We start from the raw sequence: 19,986 nt of genomic DNA on the forward strand, positions 1-19,986 counted from the left end.
TTATGTTTATTTAGCCTTACTAGGTAAAACGCTTACTAAACTATATTAGGAATAATGTTCCTTTAACCTACTAGGTCTACCTAGGACTTTAGGGTAATTACCTATTGTCCTATAATAATTATACCTCCCTCTTGTATAACTGTCCTAGTTATACTACACTAGCCCTAATCTAGTATATCCTTAAAAAGGTTTAGCCTGCCTATTAGCTGTCTATAGGGCCCTTTATGCCCCTTATTAAAGCTACTCCTTTAAGCTTTACCCCTTTATTATTTATTTACTTTTATAAACTTTATCTTCTTTTTTTTATTATAGCCTTTTATTAAGTTCTTATATTATTATTACTGCTTTTTTTTTCTTTTACTTATATTTTATTAGATTATTAATTTATCTTTTTTTTTTAGATTTTTAATAACTAATTCTTAATAAATAATAACTAATATAATAGTAAGACTTAGCTAATTCCTTAGATTATAAGAGAAGAATTTATAGTACACTAGCGCTAATCCTTTAATAACTTGTCTTAATTAAGCTATTTATAATTAGGCTATATATTAGAAGTAATTAGCTAGACTTTACTATACTTAAGCTAATATTACTATAACTTACTTCTTTTTATTAGTAATTAACTAGCTATTCTAATATATTTATATTCTAATAGGCCTACTAAACTACTTATAAGGTAAGCCTTTTTATTAAAAATAGTAAATATAAAGATACTAGTAATAAATATAACTCTTTATTTTTTAATAGTTCTAGATTAATTTATTACTAATTAAAATATAATAATAATATAAATAGTAACTAAAGCAAAAGTAACTTCTGTTATCCTTCTCTTATTAGTCCTAACTAGTGTTCTCTTAGCTCTTTACTACCTGTTGTACCTAAGAACTATAGCCTTGCCCTACTAGGTTTCTAGGGCTTTAATAATAAGTTTTATAACGCTAAAGATAAAATTAGTATAAATAATCCTAATAATAGGGTTACTTAACCTCCTAATCCTTCTAGTAATAACCTACTAAATAAGACCTAAATTCTTAATCCTCTTCTAGAGAGACTAGTTTTATTATATTAGCCTTATATATACTATATTTATACTACTGTTAAGGATTAGGAGGCTAAGTATACTTTTACTAACGCTTTCCTAATTCTAGACTATTAATTTACTTTTAATAGTAGTACTAGATATATATAATATATTACTTATGCTAATAGCTATATACTAGTGCTTAGGTTTTCTTTTTTATTTAGTAGGCTTTTACTAATATTTATTTATCTAGTGTACTACTATAATCCTAGGTAATTACTAAGACACTATAAATATTTTTATAGTACTAAGCACTTTAATTTAGGCTAATAAGTTTATAGCTATTTATAAGCTTATTTTTACTATTTTAGTAACTTTTCTAGATAACTTAGCTACTCTAGATATTTAGTACTAAAAGGCTTAGTATTAGCTAGTATTAAAGAATCTTTCTTATGTTTATTTTTTTTTATATCTTACTAAGCTTTTACTAACTTATTACTATAGAATAACTTTTTTAAGGTTAAGAATACTTTTATTATTTACTATAAACTAGTATCTAAACGCTATAATTAGATCTACTATAGGCGCTTTAATTTACTTTTACTTTATATAGTAAGTATTACTTTTTTACTTATAAAACCTTATAAATATTTACTAATTATTAATAAAGACTACTAAAATAACCTTTGCCTTTTTCTAGGTAATTAAGGCTATATTATATAGTAAATATATAAGCGTAAGGTATATAATAATATAGTTTATATTATCTATAATAAGGCTAAAGAACTTATTACTTATTATCCTTTTACTAAGACCTTAGCTATAATTTACTTTAAATTAAGGATTTTAACTATAGTTTATAGTAGCACTAGATATACCTTAAGTATACTACTCTTTAGGTTTCTTGTTTTATTTTTTAAGTTAGGTTTTTAGGCTAGTTTAGGTTTAGTTATTTTTATTTAAGTATACCCTTTAGGTACTATATTATTAGGCCTATTAGTTCTTTTAGATTTACTTAAGATTTAGCTTTATTATTACCTAGTAGTAATTAATCTTTATACTTTTAGTTCTTTTTTACTTAGCTTTCCTTATATTCTTTTATTACTTCTTATACTAATTTTATATTCTTACTACTAACTTATAAGTTATACTTAGATAGCTAGCCTATTTACTTAACTAAGTAAAATATTTTTTTTTTATAATATAGTAGTTAATAATATAGTCTAGTTTTTACTTTAGATTATTTTCTCTAGGTTAAAGAATAATAGATTTTAGTTACTTTATAGCTTTCTTTCTAAGGCTTTAATAAGCTAATATAGAAAACGTTATATATCTATAAGTATTTCTTAGGTAACACTAGGTAATAAGCTTACTTACTTATAGCCTATATTACCTAAAATAGTCTAATAAACTTAGGTGCTAATTTACACTATATAGCTTTAAACTATAAGTTCTTTATAGATAATAAGACTAAATCTTCTTATTTAAACACTATAGGTTTATAATATTTATTATAGCTCTTTGTTTACCTTTTAATAGCTTATTACTATACTTATACTAAATCTAGCTATAACTTATATAACTTCTTTAGGTAATATTAGATACTTTATACTTTTTTTTCTTAAATCTTGTCCTTAAGATTTAGGTAGAACTTTAGTAAGTACCTTAATAAGGCCTAGAAAAGGCTATATTTTATTATTATATTTTTAGTATTATTTACTATAAATCTACTAATAGTAATAAATTAGGCTAATAAGACTTATTACTTATAATAAAATAGTATAGGTAATACTTTATAACCTTATTTATAGCCTTTATTTACTTGTTTATTTATAAGTAAAAAGCTATTAAAAGCCTTTTTTTAATCTTAGACTAGTAGTATAAGTTTAACTAGTATTTACTTATAAATACTAATTCTTTATTTAATATAACTCTTTATAGTATACTAAACTTAAGCTTTACCTTCTTATATAGTATTTTAGTAATCTCTTCTATAGTAATTAATATACTTACTACTATATATATATAGTACTTAGTAAAATAGTTAATAATTACTAGGATTATGTTTACCTTTTGCCTCTTAGTCTATACTAAAAGTAAACTTATAATAAAGTCTATTAAGATCTTTTTAAAAGGCTTCTAAAGTAATAGTAATAACTATAGGGTGCTATATAGCTTATAGGTCTTAGCCTTTATACCTAGGTATATCCTATAAGTATTAATATACTCCCTTATGTTTTACTTTAGCCTTTTCTACTAGAACTTTTACTAGATTAGCTTTATAGTCTTATCTTTACTAAAGTGTTCTACTAGTAAATTATTATAATAAAGAGAGATTATCTTTTCTCTTAAACTAGCCTTCTATAGAACTACTAACTAATCCTATAGAGAAGTAGACTATTCTTAATAGTCTAGTCTTTCTTTTTAGCTTTAGTTACTTTTTACTACTATTATATCTTTTTATTATCTTACTATAGATAGCTAATAGTTTTAACTAATAGCTTTAATATATCTTCTTAATAGGTATTTTTTTTACTAATACTTTTTTTACTTTACTCTAAGTTAAGACTTAGACTTTATAAACCTCTTAAACCTTAGTCTAATTTACTATATCCCTTTATATTAGTGCTTTAAAGTAAAGATTATCTAATAGGTTAATATTTACTACCTTTTTAGTATAATAATTTAGCCTTCTTAATAGTTTATTTATAAGGTTATACTTCTTCTCTTAATAATAAATAGTAAAGTTATATAAAGCTAGTATTATATACTATCTTACTTACTTACTATTTAGTTACTACTTACTTATAAAGTACTATAGATTATTATAATTTATTAGGACTTCTAGGGGTTTTATTACCTCTTTAATATAGTGTTACTATATTTTAAATAACTTTATAATTATAAGTATCTCTTAATCTAGGGTATATAATTTAATTTAGCCCCTTAAACTTCCTTAACTAGAATATAACTAAGTACTATAGTTTATCTTTATATAGCTATAATAGTATTTCTACTACTATATAATATAATATATTTATCTTAATTTAGTTAGTAACTTAAGGTTAAAATAATAAAGAAGTAGTACTATTTTAAAGGCTAATAAGAGGTATTTAAATACTACCTATTCTCTAAGATTAAACTATACTTCTTTTAGCTTTTTATTACTTTTATTCTCTTTAATAGGTCTAATAATAGGCTTATTATTTTATAAAATCCTATATAAACCTATAGTAGAAATTATAAAACCTAAGAAAAACTTAGACTTCTTAATATATAGTAGGTTTTAGCTAAGAATATACTACTTTTACCTTCTTTAGGTCTATTAAAACCTTGTTAATAAACAAGATAAACCCTAAGAACTTTACTTACTGTTTATAAAATTTATACTTCTTTAGGTTAGTATATAATATATTATCCCTAAGTGCTATAAGATTTTTAGTAAGTGTTCTATATAGGATTCTTTATCTTTTAAAAAGATTAGAATATTATCTAGGTATATAATATAGAATATATTTATTAACTCTTCTAAAATAATATTAATAAGGTTTAAAAAGTTACTAGAGTATTAGTTAAGCTAAATAGTATTACTATATACTTATATAACCTATAATAGGTCCTAAATATAGTCTTTTATTTATCTCCTTAGTAATCTAGACTCTATAGTAAGTATCCTTTAAGTTAATCTTAGAGAAGTACTTTATACTTATAATCTTATTAAAGATCTCTAAAATTAGAGGTAAAAGATAGTAATTTTTACTAAAACCTTATTTAGTCCTTAGTAGTCTATATATAAGCAAAGAGTACTATCCTTTTTTAGGATAAAGATTACTAGTGCCTTTACTAAACTTTAAGACCTCTAAATATAACCTAATTATAGGTTTTTTTTAATATACTTATAGAAAGTCTCTAATTCTTTAGTAAAAAGAAGTAGATTAGCCTAAATAGTACTTTTTTTCTTTTATAATATTAATCTTATAATCTATAGGTCTCTTAGTAGAATAGCTAATATACTATTTATACTAAAATGTCCTTTACTTTTTTAACTCTTAAGGAATTATTAGAATTTTTATTATTATATTATTAAAATCCTTGTTTAGTAGTAGTAATAACTTAAGTAAAGTTACTATAGTAAAAATATAGCTTTTAATTATAATTACTTAGTAAACTTATATACCTTTAGTACTATTTAATCTTTCTAAATATAACTTTAAACTACTATATCTTATTATAACCTCTAAATAAATATTTATATCTTTAATTATAGCTATTAATAATAATATAGGGCTACTTTTTAGCCTTAGGTCTTAATTAATAGTAATATAGTCTTAAGTAAATTACTTAGTTATTCCCTAGGAATTAGTTACTATTAAAAGACTTTATAGACACTATAGGTAAGCACTATTATACCTTTAGTGCCTTAAGACTAGAATACTCTGTTTACTTTATTTAATCTTATTTTCTTTATAAATTTATATAAGATAATATTATATTTTACCCTTAAATCTAAATTAGGAATAAATCTAAGGATCTTTAATAGGTTTTAACCTATATTATAATATAAAAACGTTATACTATTAGGAACATTAGATAAGATAAAGTAGTTAAGTCTACTTTATTTTTACCTTATTTCCTAAGATTAGAAATAGTTTAAGATATAGTAGTAGCCTATTTTACTTTTATTAGGTTAAGTATAGTCTTATAAAAAGTGCCTTAGCTTATTATAATTATAGTATACTTAGTAGGTTTTTATTATTTATAACTTTAGTTAGTAGTTATTATTAATACCTTAATTTAATAAGGTATTTCTTTCCCTTGTTTTTACTACCTTTTTAAATATACTTTAATAGTCTCTTAACCTATTATATTAACCTTTATACTCTCTAAGCTAGCTTTACTATTTCTATATATATTTTTAGTAGCTTTACTACTAATTTTTATACTTTATCTTAGAGTTTATTAGTTAATTAATAATAAAACTTTAGGGCTTATTCTTTTTTAGTCTTTTATTAAATTCTTTTTTAAAAAGTTAAGATATATATAAAATTACTTAGGATCTTAACCTTCCTTTTACTTTACTATAACTATAAAGTATATAACGTTTAGCTCCTAATAAATAGTGTCCTTAAGAAAGGTTTTAGTTTATTCTAAGAAATAATTAAAGTCTTTAGCTTTTTCTTATTTTTCCTCTTTAGAAAGTTAATATATTATCTTATTTTACCTAGTATTTATTATCTATATTATTTTTACTAAAATAATTCTTTTTTTAGTTTTCTAAACTTTTAAGGTACACTAGTAATAAATATATATAAATTATTAATCTATACCTTTTACTATTATAAGCTAGACTTTAACTTTAATTTACTTATTTCCTTAAGGGTGTATTTTTTTTTACTACTTAACCTTAAAGTGTTAAAGTATTATTAGCCTTTTATTACTTAGGTAATTAATTTTTTTAATTATAAAACTTCTAAATTTTTTATAGTTACTACTTTAACTTGCCTCTTAAGCACCTAAATACACTTAAGGATAGCTTAAGAGATTAAGCCTAATATAGTGCTTAGGCTACTCTACGCCTAGCTATTACTACTATTTCTAGGTATATATAGTGTTAACTTAATAGCTTCTATTATATAGGATAAAAGATAAATAAAGAAAATAAGAATTATAATAGCACTAGTAAAAAGAAGTAATAATTAAAATATAGGTCCTATATTTTATAGAAGCTAATTCTTAACCTAGCTATTACTAGCCTTTTGCTAGGGGGTTAGTACCTTTTTAATGTTGCGTTTATCTAGCCCCGCTAGGTAAAACGCTTACTAAACTATATTAGGAACAATGTTCCTTTAACCTGCTAGGTCTACCTAGGACTTTAGGGTAATTACCTATTGTCCTATGACACTAAGAAACTTATTTTAAGTATTATAACTCTTTAGTTTAATAGTATAAAATAATAAGTATAATAATTATCTTAGAATAAGACTTATACTCTTTTAAGAAGACTTTAGTATATCTAAAGTACTCTTATAATCCTTTAGATAAAATCCTAAAGACAAGAGTTCTTTTTAAATATACTACTTTATAATTTATTAAGACTTTACTTTGTTTTCTTTAGATATTTCCTTATTTCTTCTCTTTTTAGAATAGTTATTTAGATTTAATAATTTAGAGAAGAGATAAATAGAAGTAATCTAGGAACTCTAGTTTCTAGTACCCTAGAGATATTACGTTTAAGGTATTAAACAGCCTGTAGTAGCCTTAATGATATCTACTATTGTAGTAGGGGGTCTCTTTATCTTTACGGCTTACACAAGCCAACCTGCTGGAAGTACCACTTGTGTGCCTCGACGTCAAGGTTAGTAAACTGGGTGCCGCTATTACAATCCGTGTTATACTTCCCCTGACAGACTTTGACATCTTCAGGCCTGTAGTCTACCTTCTCGGCGCCCCCCAGCGAGAGCCAGTACTCTGTGTCGACGTGGTAGTAGCCTAAATCGTGACCCGGCAGCCGCGGGACCGGGTCATCCCAGTGGGTGACGCGAAACGTCTGGCCGGGCAGACCGTTGAAGAACTCGACGAACTCCTCGTTGCCGATGCGCGGAGACCCGTAGAGGTAAGAGTCAACAGGGATCCCCGTTTTCTGGCGGAGGTGGGCCGCCGACAGCGTGGCCAGGGCCGCACCCAGACTGTGGCCCGTGGTGACGACGGTGTAGTCAGGGTAGTTGCCACGGAGTCCGGGGACGACCGCCATAACGAACTGCTCGACGGTGGACCAGGTGTCCTGGAATCCGTTATGAACCTTACAGCCGGAGCACAGATCCGAGCCTACCAAGTCGGCTTTGATGCTGTGTGCCGATAGGTGAGTTATAACGCTGTCGTGGCAGAAGGTCAATAGTTGGGTACTAACTTGTTCATCCAGTCTCCGCTGCCGCTGGTGCCGCGGAAGGCGACCACGATCATCCGTGCGGTGTAGTCGAGGGCGATGTAGCCCCCACTCTCCCGTTCGGGAGACCTGCAGCAATTCATGTCAGTCCAATCGACGCGGGTGTGCTCGGACTGGTGGCGATGTAAGACGCGCTGGCTTACTCTAGAGTGGTCACAATGTGGGTGTCATGCGTTTCAATGTCGGGGCAGGCATTGTTACTACAGGAGATCTTGGTGGACATTTGGAGGGGGTCCGAGTTGCACCAGGCCGCCGACGTGTATTGAATGAAGGTGTGGAAGTTGTTCATCATGACCGGCGTCACAGCACCCGAGATCGCGCTGCCGCCGGAGGTGCCGACGGAAACGCCGCTGGGTGCGCCGCTGGATGCGCCGCTGGATGCTACAGAACGCGTGGTCAGTGTCCGACGCAGAGGAGAGATGCTGCGTCACTCACAATGACTCTGTCCCATGTTGGTGGTTGGTATCGAATGAGTGACTGAATGAGTGACTGAACGAGTGACTGGCGAAACGAGGGATTGGCTGAATGAGTGAGTGGAACAAGTGGAAGAGGGAACCGGTAAGTGGCTACTTATGGGCTGACAAGCCCAGGTAAGGACGATAACAGGTCTCCCAACAAGCTTGCGGGTATCCAAAGACTAAATACGAAGTTGCAACTGTGGGTGACAATGTTTCAACAAGCCTGTGGGGTTGGATAAGGTGGTGGTAATTGGCCCGTTTGGTTCTAGTACTTGGCCTGTATCTTGTTGAAGTGTGGGCACATACTCAGTGGGCCACCCGGCTATTGGCCCAAATAGGCAGTGCCGCTTAGGCAATGTCCCTAGGTAGCATTTTTAGGGTGGATTGGTCCACTTGCCCCTTAGAAGTACGCTTGGGCCGAAACCCCGCAGCGATAGTTACATATAAACATTGTACAATCAATCAATAGAGTAAGGATGTCGCTCCTACGAATACGCACTTCATCAGATGTGGGGCAATGTGGCAGCCTGGCAAAGCTGCCGAAAGTGGTTAGATACGGGCCAGATACGCATACTCGGGTAGAAGGACACAAGACAAGAAGCACTATGGAGCACGAAGTCCAAACCAAGAGTAGATATTGACCGAGAATGCCAGCTCATCTTAGTGAAAAGCAGGCTAACCCAGGGCACAGCCACAGACTCTGACGAAAGGGGAATAAAAGTCGCATCGTAAGGCCTATGCATGTCATGATGCCAGTCCCAGCGTCACCGAAACAGGCGAGAAGGCAGGGGCTGGCTGACGCTCGGATCCGTGGTTCTTCAATGGCAGCTCCACCCGACGACGGTAATGTGCTTGGGCCGCCTCGGGGACAAAACGGCGATTGCCTGCCCGCGCTAGGATGAGAGCCAAACGCTCCTGTATGCGCGCAAAAAGGTGCGATGTTTCGGTCAACGGCTGTGGCGTGGCGCCGCTAGGACGAGCTAGCGAAGCGGCGCGAAACAGCAGTGGTTGCTTGTTGAGCGCTGATTTGGCGAAACAAACCAAAGACAAGCCGATCAACCTGCCATCCGATCTTTGAGTATGGGCCATGGATAGCATGCTATATCATCTGTGGGTATGGATCATGGATGGCAAGCCATCCCATCCATGGCTGGCATTGGCCAGTCAGGGGAGGCTCCCGAGTCAAGCAATAGCCAGTCACGGGGAGCTTCACGAGTCAAGCAGTACTACGCGATGTGGTATTAGCAGATAAGCTAACAGGCACCTTTTGATAGCTTTATATCCGTAGCCTCTAACTGAGTCTAGCAAGAAGTCCGGAGACAGACCGAAAAGCACACGCATAGACCCAAAAGAGTATTTACTTTATAGATTACTGTTTTTGTAAATAAAGAAAAAAAAAAACAGAGAAAAGCAAGAATACCTATCTAGATTTAAGGTTAGACGCTAGGATCTAGGGTCAAGTTAGGGTTTAGGGTTGGAACTTAATTAGTTCGGTGTTAGGAGTGTAGATATGAGTACTAATAGGGCTGACAAGTGGCGGTAGCGGCTGGAGGGTTGTGAAACTACGAAAAGGTAGCTGTTAAGCTACCTGCTAGGGTCTCACGCCCCGCGCTGCGATGAGTGTGACCAGGGTTGCTATCCCGGAAAGCATCAAACCCCAAAGCCTCCGCTTTCGATCATACCAGGTTTCTTGCTCGACGCAGAAAAGAGCCCTTCTCCCCTTCCTTCTGCATCTGCTTAGCCTTTTCCACCTCGCGTCATCCAGCTCCCTTGCATTCTTAATCGCTGGCGATACGATATGCTTTCATCATTCCTTTTTACTTTCTCAGCATTGCATACTCCCTCGACGGCTTTGGAAACTTGTGCTGGACCAACAACCTGAGATGGACAGCACTCTCCCCGCCAGCTCGCCCGACGACGAAAGAGGCACTCAGCTGCTCTACATCGCCGTTATATTCACCGTTATTAGTATTGTCTCTCTCGGTCTGCGATGTTACACTATGGGCGTCATCCTCAAGAGGTTCTTCCTCGCGGACTGGGTCGCCGCCCTGACTGGCGTGAGCCGCGTCTCCTTTAAACCTAAGAACCCTCAGCTGACAAGCAACAGCTCAACCAATGCGCCCTTTGTGCCTTCACCGTGCTAGGCGTGCACTACGGCCTAGGCAAACACGTGGATGATGTTTCGCCGGAGAACAGAATCCAGGCGCTGAAGTGGAAGTGGGCAGCACAGGTCTCGTACGTTGTGGGGTCGACCCTCATTAAGTTCATTGCCGGCCTGCTTCTGTTGCGGCTCTTTACGGGCCAAAAATGGCAGCGAAACAGCATTATCGTGCTCATGGTCCTCCTCGGTCTGGTTCAGACCGCCTATCTCTTTATTGCCATCTTTCAGTGCACCCCAATCCCTTTTTACTGGTACCGATTCACGCCCGATTCGCCCGTCAAAGGAAAATGCAACAGCAGGATCCTGGCTATCGTCCCCAGCTACATTTCTATACTCCTGGGTGTCTTTAGCGACTGGTATCTGGCTCTACTACCTATAACGCTTGTGTGGGGAATGCAGATGCAAAAGAAGGTTAAGATATCCGTCGTCGGGATTTTGGCTGTTGGCTCCATGTGGGTGCTGTTCTTCCCCTCTAAACCGCGTGTTCGTGCTGACCATTACGCCGCGCTACAGGGCCTCGCTCGCCAGCGTCGCACGTATCCCTTACGCAAAGCAACTCCTCTCGAGCCCTGACTATCTTGTTAGTTTTACGGACCTTGCCATCTGGAGCATCGTTGAATGTGCCTTGGGCCTCATGGCGACGTCGCTGGCCACGTTGCGGCCGCTGTTCGTGCGGCTCAACGTACTAGTCAGCACGCATGTCTTGAGTACGTTCCAATTAAGATCGCGTGCCGCGCAAAGAAGCGCCGCTGCTAGGCTTGGCTCTTCGCAAGCGCCATTAGAGCATCCTACTGCTCATTATGATGACGTTCCTCCAATATCAAAACTACAGTCATTGAAATCAGAGATCTAGCAATATAAGCTTCTAGGAGTGTAAAGTAAATGCAAACGTATAGAGCTAGACCTAGTAATAAGAGGTTAACTTTACTAAGTTAGATATTTTTTGGTGTCTAGCCTAGTGAGTTAGAATCAATTGATAGAAAATATCTTAAGGGTCTCTTCAGTTGAGATAACTAGATATGACCAAAAACAAAGATAGAGCAAGAATAAGAGTAAATATAAGTATTACTAAGATATTAAAGACCAAGCGTGCTCGGTATACAGACCCGTGTGTAATAGGGCATCGTCAAGTCCTGTAGTCTAATGCCATATTCGGTGTGTTTCTGCTGGTATCTGTTTATGCCACGGGGAAGAAGCTTGCTGTTGTTGTTGTTGTTGTTGTTATATTTAACGCCGGGCCGTTCCTGTAAAGGACAAAGGGCGCCTGAGGTTGCAGGTTTCTAGCTAAGTAAGTACAATAAACACTAACAACAATCCCTCTCTGTCACAATCGGTATGTTCAATGCCATCGCCCATCATGGGCTGGTGGGGAAGAAGGGTGCGTATAGGAGCTGGGCCTCAATGAATCCTGATCATGGTGGTGATTCAATGGCTAAAACTGCAAAGATGACGAGGTTTCAAAAGTGGTTTATATTGGAGTCTATTACTTTATATTGAGAGATAGATGGCAAAGACGGGTCGTGAGAGCACACGCTATTAAACCCGCGCAAGCTATACGTGGAACATACGACAATAACAGAAAAAGAAAACAGAACATCATGAAGATTCGGTCATCACTCAATCTCGCTACCGTTCTTTAGCTAGAACTTGATGGAGTATCCTGAAAAGGCACCAGGGGAGTCTCGATCCCAGTCACAACTAGGCAAAGAGAGTTGAGAGGAGGTCTTGGAGAGGCGAGACAATTTCCACAGGATATGGTGGAGACTTCGACGTTGGTAATACACGAGGCACGGGTCTGGCTTCTCTCTACCCTTCTATTTCTGCAGCACGAGGAGTATTTTGCAGAAAGATTAAGGAGTATAAGTGACAGGAGGCTCGCTACCTTAGCGTCCGTGAGTGACATTTAGAACCAGTGGGAAGATGGAATGAGGACGGGAGACAAGAGGATGATAAACAGATTTGTGATTTTCTATTTTTAGCGCTTTTTGTCTCGTATCTTTGGGCATATCAGTCCCATCTTTTCCAGTCATGTCGCTGTTGAGACGAGAATCAAAGACTTTGGAGGGCCCCGGGCAGTTGATGTTGTTGGAGTCCACGAAGTTTTGGGCAAGACTAATGATGGTCTGCTGAAGAAAGACTTGACCAAAGGTGTCAGGACATCTGGCTTGAAATTTAACGATCAATTTAACAACGCCCTTATTTGACCAGGTTCCTCTTGAAACATGCGTAAATAACCCTACGCTAGCTAGTCCTCAGTCTACCGACGTTGGAAGGGATGGATCGCATGTACAGGCCATACCACAGAGGAGATCAAGTTCCTTGATGACGACGTCCGCATAAGTTATGGGCTTTTCCGAGCTCTGCTTTGACCCTGCCATGGGCTCCTGCCGTAACCTGTGACTCTCACTAGTGAGCGATATCGGAGCCAGTGTACGGCGTCCCAACGGGCGTTTGCGAAGGCTTCATTCTGTGCCGTCGTTAATGATATCCTTCTTTGTCGTATCCGGGCATCATGCCACTCTCCATGCTACTCGCGGATCTGTCCTTTCTTCAATTACAGCCATAATAGGTGGAGGGACGGGGTGGCAACTACCAAGCTGACCCAGAGAGGCCTGCTACGACAGTAACTTGGACTGATCTCAGTATTCTTGATTTTCTGAAAGGCCCGGGACGAAATTGTTAAAGAATTATCCCTGAGCAGCAATATCTCTGGCGTCCTGCTGTTTTTGCTTTTCAGCTTTTAAAGACTTTCGGGAGAGGTTGATGGTGTTGCTCCTACATAACGGAGAGGGAGTTGCGGCACTGTACCGGCAGTCATTGTGCGTCGTCAGGAACAGTCAGTAAACCTAGGGGCTCGTAAAGAGACGGGGAAGGATACATCACGGGAATCTAGCGACCTTCGGTGGCCCAAGACAAAAGGTCTCTTATATTAGTTAAAAGCGTCCTGTTCATGTATGCGTTTCCCAAGGTGGAATACATACATGTAGCGTGGGTATCTTGGCAGCAGCCCACGATGATGGCCTTTGCCTCAACCGCTGCCCTCTCTGCCTCCGCCTTGTCCTTGAATAGAAGTAGACAGTCATTCTCCTTGATTTTAGAGAGCACCATTGACGTAAGAGATAGTGAATCGTCTAGGTGATAGAGCGGGTACGTTTTACGTTCGCGGATGCGGGCTTGGGCCTCCTCGCGGGTCAGGGTTGGTTGGTGTTTTGGCAGGGTTGTGTTGACGCTGAAAGACACGTGGCGGTCGCCGCCTAAGGGCGTGCAGTCACATTCGATCTCGAACTACGGCCGCACCTTGTCGTTCCAGATGGGAATGGTGACCGTTTTTGTCTAAGTGTAGGAGGCAGCTGGAGAGTATGTGGGTAGCTGGTGTTGTTAGGGGATGTTGAGGGACTTCTCAAAGGCCTGGAGGCTGGGCATTCGTCCATGTCGGGCATGATGGGTATAGGGAGATTTGTCTAAGGGGGTTGAGTGACTCTGATAGCCAAACTTCATCTGTCTCTGTAAGGACCACTGCGCTGCCTTTTCAGGCCTCAGTTTGGTATTTGTGGAAGCAGCCGAGAGTCAATTGGCGTGACCTGCGCGGCCTCGGCGTGCCGCAGTAGATGGTTTTGCAGGGGTTCAAATAACTTCGAATCAACAGCGAGATTCACGGCCACCTGTACCTTTAAGGCCTTTTCGAGATCATCCAGGTTGACTGGGTCTCTGTTGCCCGGATGGACGTGCGGATTGATGACGGCAAACCCTGCTTCGTCACCGAAGAGTTCAAATAGGCTGCGATGAAGCAGCAGTTACTACCACTTCGCCTGACACTCTTGTGAAGTCCGAGGAAATTTCAGAGGACATATACCTAGATACTAATTAAGGGAAAATGATTCAGTTAGAGAACTACAGCATCAACAATACCCCAAGGTTAAAGAGATTGTCCACCAACCTGACAATAACCACTCAAGCCCCGCCAACTAAGAATATTTTTCAGCCAATTCTATGGATTTGTCTATGGGTTTGGTAAAGGGAATTGGGGCAGGTACTATATAAATTGAACACGGGGAGAAGGAAATTATTCAGACGATGTTAATCTACTTGGGAATAGCCTAACATTGAGCAAGGGCCTGGAGCAAATGACATATAACCCCATCGCTGATCCTGTCTGCTGCAGTGGGGCATGACTGCATAGTACAAGTCAGTAGTTGTTAGGATTCTGAGAAGAATGGGCGTTGATCGTGGGAAACTAGCTAAACAAGTAGCATTTCCTGAAGCCCACTACTAGTGAAAGCTGTAAAGTAACAGATGGCACTATAAGCCCTTAAGTTATTAAACTATGTCTTTACCTTCTATAAGGCTCCATAGAAATTAGTTTATTCATTTTCTTTTGATACAGTATATGCCCAGTTAACATCTTCCCACCCTGGCTTTCGCCGGATTCTTACCAAGGTAGTCTTCTGCGCGCTTGTCAGCGGCTTACCAACCGCCTCGGCCAGGTTGTTATTAATCGGCGGCACCTCTAGGCTGCCACCCTCCGGGGCCTCAATGTCAAACCCGAGCACCAGGGCAGCTAGCGTCCCCAAGATCTCGGCATCGGCGAAGAAGCGGCCGGGACATAGGTGCTTTCCGCCTCCGAAGGGGTTAAAGGCACGGTTCTGTGCCCGCTCCCTTTCTCTATCAGTTGTCATGAAGCGCCTCGGGTCAAAATCATGCGCGTTTGCGCCCCATACTTCGGGGTCAAAGTTTGTGATGATTGCAGGGATCTGGATGTTTGCGCCCTTTCTGAGCAGATACGTTTGCTCGTCTCGAACCTCTCCCGATGCTGAGGATGGTCTGTAGCTGATTACCGTGTCCTCGACGACCCTGCGCGTGCCTGTCGAGCGGTTGGTCAAGCGCATGACCTCCTTATAGGTCGACACTAACAGCGGACACCTTGTTTGGAAGTTGGCAACTGTGAAGGTGCACGTTTTAGTTCGAGGGCGTTTGAAGTCAGTCGAATGGTTGTCGGTGGCAGCGATGCCTTCCTCCTGAATAACAGCAATGGCAAGGAGCTCCTTTCCAAGGTCTGCGACGAGCTCTGTGTCGCGGAAAACGTAACACATCATCCAGAAGAGTGTTGGGATGGCGTTTGTAACGCTGACGAAGAGCATCCCAAACTCATGGTCGGCGATGTCGTCGATGGGTAGCCCCCATTTGCGGTTGACGGCCACACGACGTTTGATGACGGCGCTGACATCAGTCATATTGTCAAAGTCTTGATGGAAGTACTTCCTAAGCGCTTGCTGGACTTTGGCACGGCCGTTGTAGGCTTTCCTTGCGGTCAGGAAGGGGAAAGGCTTCATTAGAAGTTGAGCCTGACCACCATCGTAGCCCCTCCACGTTTTAAGGGTCAACATGTTGATCTTTGTCTTCAGGAAAGGCTTCGGGAGAGCTGCTTACCAAAGATTTTGACTCAACGTTGGATCGGCCATGAGAGAACTCTTGTCCCCGAAAAGGGAACCCACAGTGGCCATCGTGAACGAATCCCTCAGCCACAAATACAGGTTTCTGGTTTCAAAATCATTGCCAATAGCATTTATGGTTTTGGAGATTCTGTTCAAGGCGTAAGTGTTCATCTCCTGCAGGTCGGGCCCGGGAGCCAGCGATGCGAAAGACCGGTGCTGGTCATCAATCCATGCGGTGGAACCGTCCACAGGCGAGGTATGGAATAAATCAATAACGTTGGGTCCCAAGCCGACCATCTTCTGTGCGAACTCTGCCATGACGGGGTATAAGCTCAGAGCCTTGTTCTTCATGGCAACCTGGATAAGCTGGGGCGCTTTGATTATGTATATCTTTTGGGAGCCACCCATTGATATGGAGAATATTGGCAGGTTCGGATTCTCGAGCCTGTTAAATTTGCATGACCATGAGGCTCCGATGTTAGTCATGACGCCAACTACAATGATCATACGGTGTCTGGGGGAGTTGGGGGTTGAGGACGGGCATTTGACATACCCAAGTCGACGATAGTAGTGTTGTCTTGAGCCCAAAAGGCCGAAAATGTGGCCAACAAGTGGTATTTTGGGCTTCAGTACTTGAGGTTCCCTTGGGTCTTGTTTCTCAGCTCCAAGCCAGCTTCCGTTGACGAGGATGGCAGCAACCAAGAGCAGAAGCCACCACGAATCATAGCCATGGCCAGCGAACAAGTTTTTAACCAAGTCAAGCAGCGGCATCTTGACAATTGGATACCCAGAGGAGTTTGAGAGGTGCAACAGGTCCGGACAAACTGGACGTGTGAAGAGACGCGTCTTGCTCTGCGTTTGGTATTTACAACGTGTTGCCTTTTAGCAGATGCTGTTACGTAACTAAACAATACTATTAGTTACGTAGGTAGTAATAGTAGCTTATATATCGTAACATACCCCCTGGATTTAACCTAGAAAGTTAAATCTAAACACACTTTTTGATGAAAACCTTGTTAGGTACATCTCGCCAATCATACGTAGTAAAGATCCACATACAGTGGGGTGTTAGAAATCATGGTACACGCTACTTAATAACGCGTTATAACGTGTCCTCTAACATTTACCTCTTCTTCTTATTTTTCTTATAACTTCAGTAAATTATAGCTAATTTATAAGTCTTTTATTCTTATCTATTAGAAAGTCATAGATTTTAGTATAAGCTTACTAGGGACTAACGTATAGTAATTATTACTCTTATATTAGGCAGTAGAAGCTATTATAATATAGTAGCCTTATTTAACTACTTTATTAATATAGTTACTTATATACTTTAATAATAAAAAAACAAGTAATTTACTAAGGGTATACCCTAAAAAGAAAGGCTAAAGAAACTTTTATATACTTAAAAATAAGGTATAGTTAAATTAGTAAAAATAAACTCCTAGGTTACCTACTAATAGCTTCTTTATAAGTATAGCTATATTATAAGCCTATAGACCCTTAAGTATATTTTATAAAGTACTAACTACTATAAATAAAAAGTAATATAAAGGCTATTTATTATAAAAAAAGTAGCTACTTAATAGCTTTAATTTATATATATATAACTAAAGAATATTAAAGAATTAATAATAGTACTTTTTTTAGTAAACTTAGTGTTTATTAAAGTCTTTAAGCTAATTTTTTTTAGTAAAGTCTTAGTTTTTAAATAAGTCTTTATACTAAAATAATATAAATAATCTAACTACTTAGGTATTTAGATTACCTTAAGAACACTAAAAAAAGTAGTTTATTAACCTTATAAGTTATATTAAGGCTAATATTATAATAATAGTATAAGTAATAATATAGGAGAATAATTAAAGTAAGCTAGTCTTCTTAAAGAGAGATAACACCTTAAGAAGAAGAGAATATAGTGTTAATAGCTATATCTAGTGCCTAGAAAAAAGATATTTACCTAGCTATAATAATATAAGGTATTTTATTTAGGATAATACCTTTATTTATATATTAGTAAATATAATAAAGTAGCTCTTAGATAAGGTAGTCTCTTAAATAAAATAGCTACCTTACTTACTAGATCTTAACCTTATTAAGTATTATTAGTAAATAATAAAGTTTAACCTATAAAGACTATACTCTAATATATTTTATCTTAAGAAAAACTAATTAAATATAGGGTTATTTAAAGAGTAAATTACTAAGGCATAGGAGGTAATCCTATAGGAGAAAATTAGGGTATTAATCTATTTATTACTACAGCGCTTAGAGGTAGTTATATAAGCACAGGGTTAGTATATATAATATTAATAAGTGAACTTTTAGGTTTATTTTTACTATAGTTTAACTATATATTTCTAAAAGTTGATGGTTTTGTTGCTAGTTAAAGTGATGTAGTCATAATGTTGGTGGCTGGGAAATTAGTGGGTGTACCATGACTTTTGGCACCCCACTGTAGACTTTAGTAGGATTATTAACTAGGGGACCCTAACAGAACTTAAACCTATAGTGCTTAAGATCTATAGCTAGTTACTGCACTTAAATTAGAATATACACTATTATAGTATATAGTAGGTAGAAGCTAGGCTTACAACTGTTATGTAATAGAATAATACTGTTAGTTACATGGGCAGTAATAGTAGCTTATATATTATGACAGATGCAATGATGCTACTAAGGCCCGTGGTGACAGTGGGGCAACCCTCGATATGTAATGCTATCGGTATTCACTGCCTGATAAGCGAACTCCACACTTGGGTTGCCTGCCGAAATAGGTTAGCCGACCGCTAGGTTCTAGTTTTGGCACCTTTGCTAGGCCTCAGAAGGATTGCATGCTAGTCGTTGAGTCACCCACTGTTTGCTGAACTACCGGTATGGTTCCGTGTGTGCATGACTATAACGGACACTGTGGTCGAATAGGAACACAGTGCACAATCTCTTGGTCCGACTTTGACGCGCGTGGGCCAGTTGATGTCGATCCCTCTAGTATAACGATTAACCCGAAGCCTATTGTGCATCCATCCTTCAGCGCTAGCAGTTCAACCCAGGTCCACTGTAACGCAACGGGTATCAGCATCATGAGATGAGTGCATGTCCACCAGGACTGGGGTGAGATGAATCTATATCATTGCTCGTCATAGACTGTTAGACTGAGTTGTAGCGAGTCAGCCACAAAGTTGAACGGATTCTTCTGTTTACTTTCATTCTTGTGTGTTCCTCCTCTGCTGTCGAGCCACCCGCAAAACGCAGGGAATCTGACAGTGTACTCAGAATGGTCATATCAGACATGGTACCTCTGTCTGAGGCCTTTCCCTGGGCCGCAATGCGCCGGCAGGCCAAGGCGAACTTGACGCCCCCCACTGCCAGCTTCCGAGGCAAAACAGTACTCCTCGTTGGTGCCACCGAAGTGATCCTTTCAGATGCCGCACGCATCCTCAATCAACTCGGAGTGTCAACTCTCATCCTTGCTGTTCGCAATGTGGCCAAAGGAGATGCCCTGGGCAACAAGCTGAGAAGGAAGCGCGAGGATTTTAAAGGCTCCAAACTAACCATCAAAGTTTTAGAAATAGACCCTCTATCCTTTGATAGTGTTAACCGTTTTGCAGCTACCGTCACTCAGCTTCAGACCCGCATTAATGCTATAGTTATAGGCTCAGCCATCATGAATAACAAGACCAGAATAACAGCAGATGGCTAAGAAGAAAGTAAGTAATAGATGATCTTCATACGTCTTCCCTTTTGCTGATGCAAATGCTCTGCCCCATTTCAAGCTGCTAGCTCTAACACATTTACAACTTAGCCCTGCAGTTAGTCCATCTCTCATCGGCTCTCTTGATTCTCCTTCTGCTTTCCAAACTACTCTCCGATGGAGAGACACATCCAGTGGTCGTTAGTAGCTTGACAAGCTCGGCGATCCAGTCTGCAGCTCCGATAATCTCACTGCCGGACGACGCAAAAGACTCGTA

The 19,986-nt window shown here is 38.0% G+C and overlaps 4 protein-coding genes across 4 annotated transcripts; 2 read left to right on the forward strand and 2 right to left on the reverse strand.

The window, feature by feature from the left end:
- Window positions 1–7,159: 7,159 nt before the first annotated feature.
- LY79DRAFT_572708 (lipase) lies at window positions 7,160–8,576 on the reverse strand. Its single transcript, XM_060559397.1, has 4 exons — window positions 8,403–8,576; window positions 8,111–8,348; window positions 7,932–8,036; window positions 7,160–7,869 (listed from the first exon to the last, which is right to left on the reverse strand). The coding sequence occupies exons 1-4, from the start codon at window positions 8,416–8,418 to the stop codon at window positions 7,323–7,325; spliced, it is 906 nt and encodes a 301-aa protein (XP_060407316.1). The 5' UTR covers window positions 8,419–8,576; the 3' UTR covers window positions 7,160–7,322.
- A 1,732-nt stretch (window positions 8,577–10,308) lies between these two features.
- On the forward strand, window positions 10,309–11,439 carry LY79DRAFT_644367 (uncharacterized protein; the record flags this gene model as incomplete). The annotated part of the gene is made up of 3 exons (XM_060562419.1): window positions 10,309–10,482; window positions 10,533–11,038; window positions 11,100–11,439. 3 exons carry the CDS (start codon window positions 10,309–10,311, stop codon window positions 11,437–11,439), a joined length of 1,020 nt encoding a protein of 339 aa, XP_060407317.1.
- A 3,508-nt stretch (window positions 11,440–14,947) lies between these two features.
- Window positions 14,948–16,789, reverse strand: LY79DRAFT_529401 (cytochrome P450; the record flags this gene model as incomplete). The annotated part of the gene is made up of 3 exons (XM_060556110.1): window positions 14,948–15,947; window positions 16,014–16,456; window positions 16,568–16,789. 3 exons carry the CDS (start codon window positions 16,787–16,789, stop codon window positions 14,948–14,950), a joined length of 1,665 nt encoding a protein of 554 aa, XP_060407318.1.
- A 2,092-nt stretch (window positions 16,790–18,881) lies between these two features.
- On the forward strand, window positions 18,882–19,886 carry LY79DRAFT_112618 (uncharacterized protein). The gene is made up of 4 exons (XM_060550713.1): window positions 18,882–19,129; window positions 19,186–19,229; window positions 19,292–19,725; window positions 19,792–19,886. The coding sequence occupies exons 1-3, from the start codon at window positions 19,112–19,114 to the stop codon at window positions 19,716–19,718; spliced, it is 489 nt and encodes a 162-aa protein (XP_060407319.1). The 5' UTR covers window positions 18,882–19,111; the 3' UTR covers window positions 19,719–19,725; window positions 19,792–19,886.
- Window positions 19,887–19,986: the final 100 nt, after the last annotated feature.

The sequence above is a fragment of the Colletotrichum navitas genome (assembly GCF_030913465.1).
Source record: "Colletotrichum navitas strain CBS 125086 chromosome Unknown LY79scaffold_162, whole genome shotgun sequence".
Classification (NCBI taxonomy): Eukaryota; Fungi; Ascomycota; class Sordariomycetes; order Glomerellales; family Glomerellaceae; genus Colletotrichum; species Colletotrichum navitas.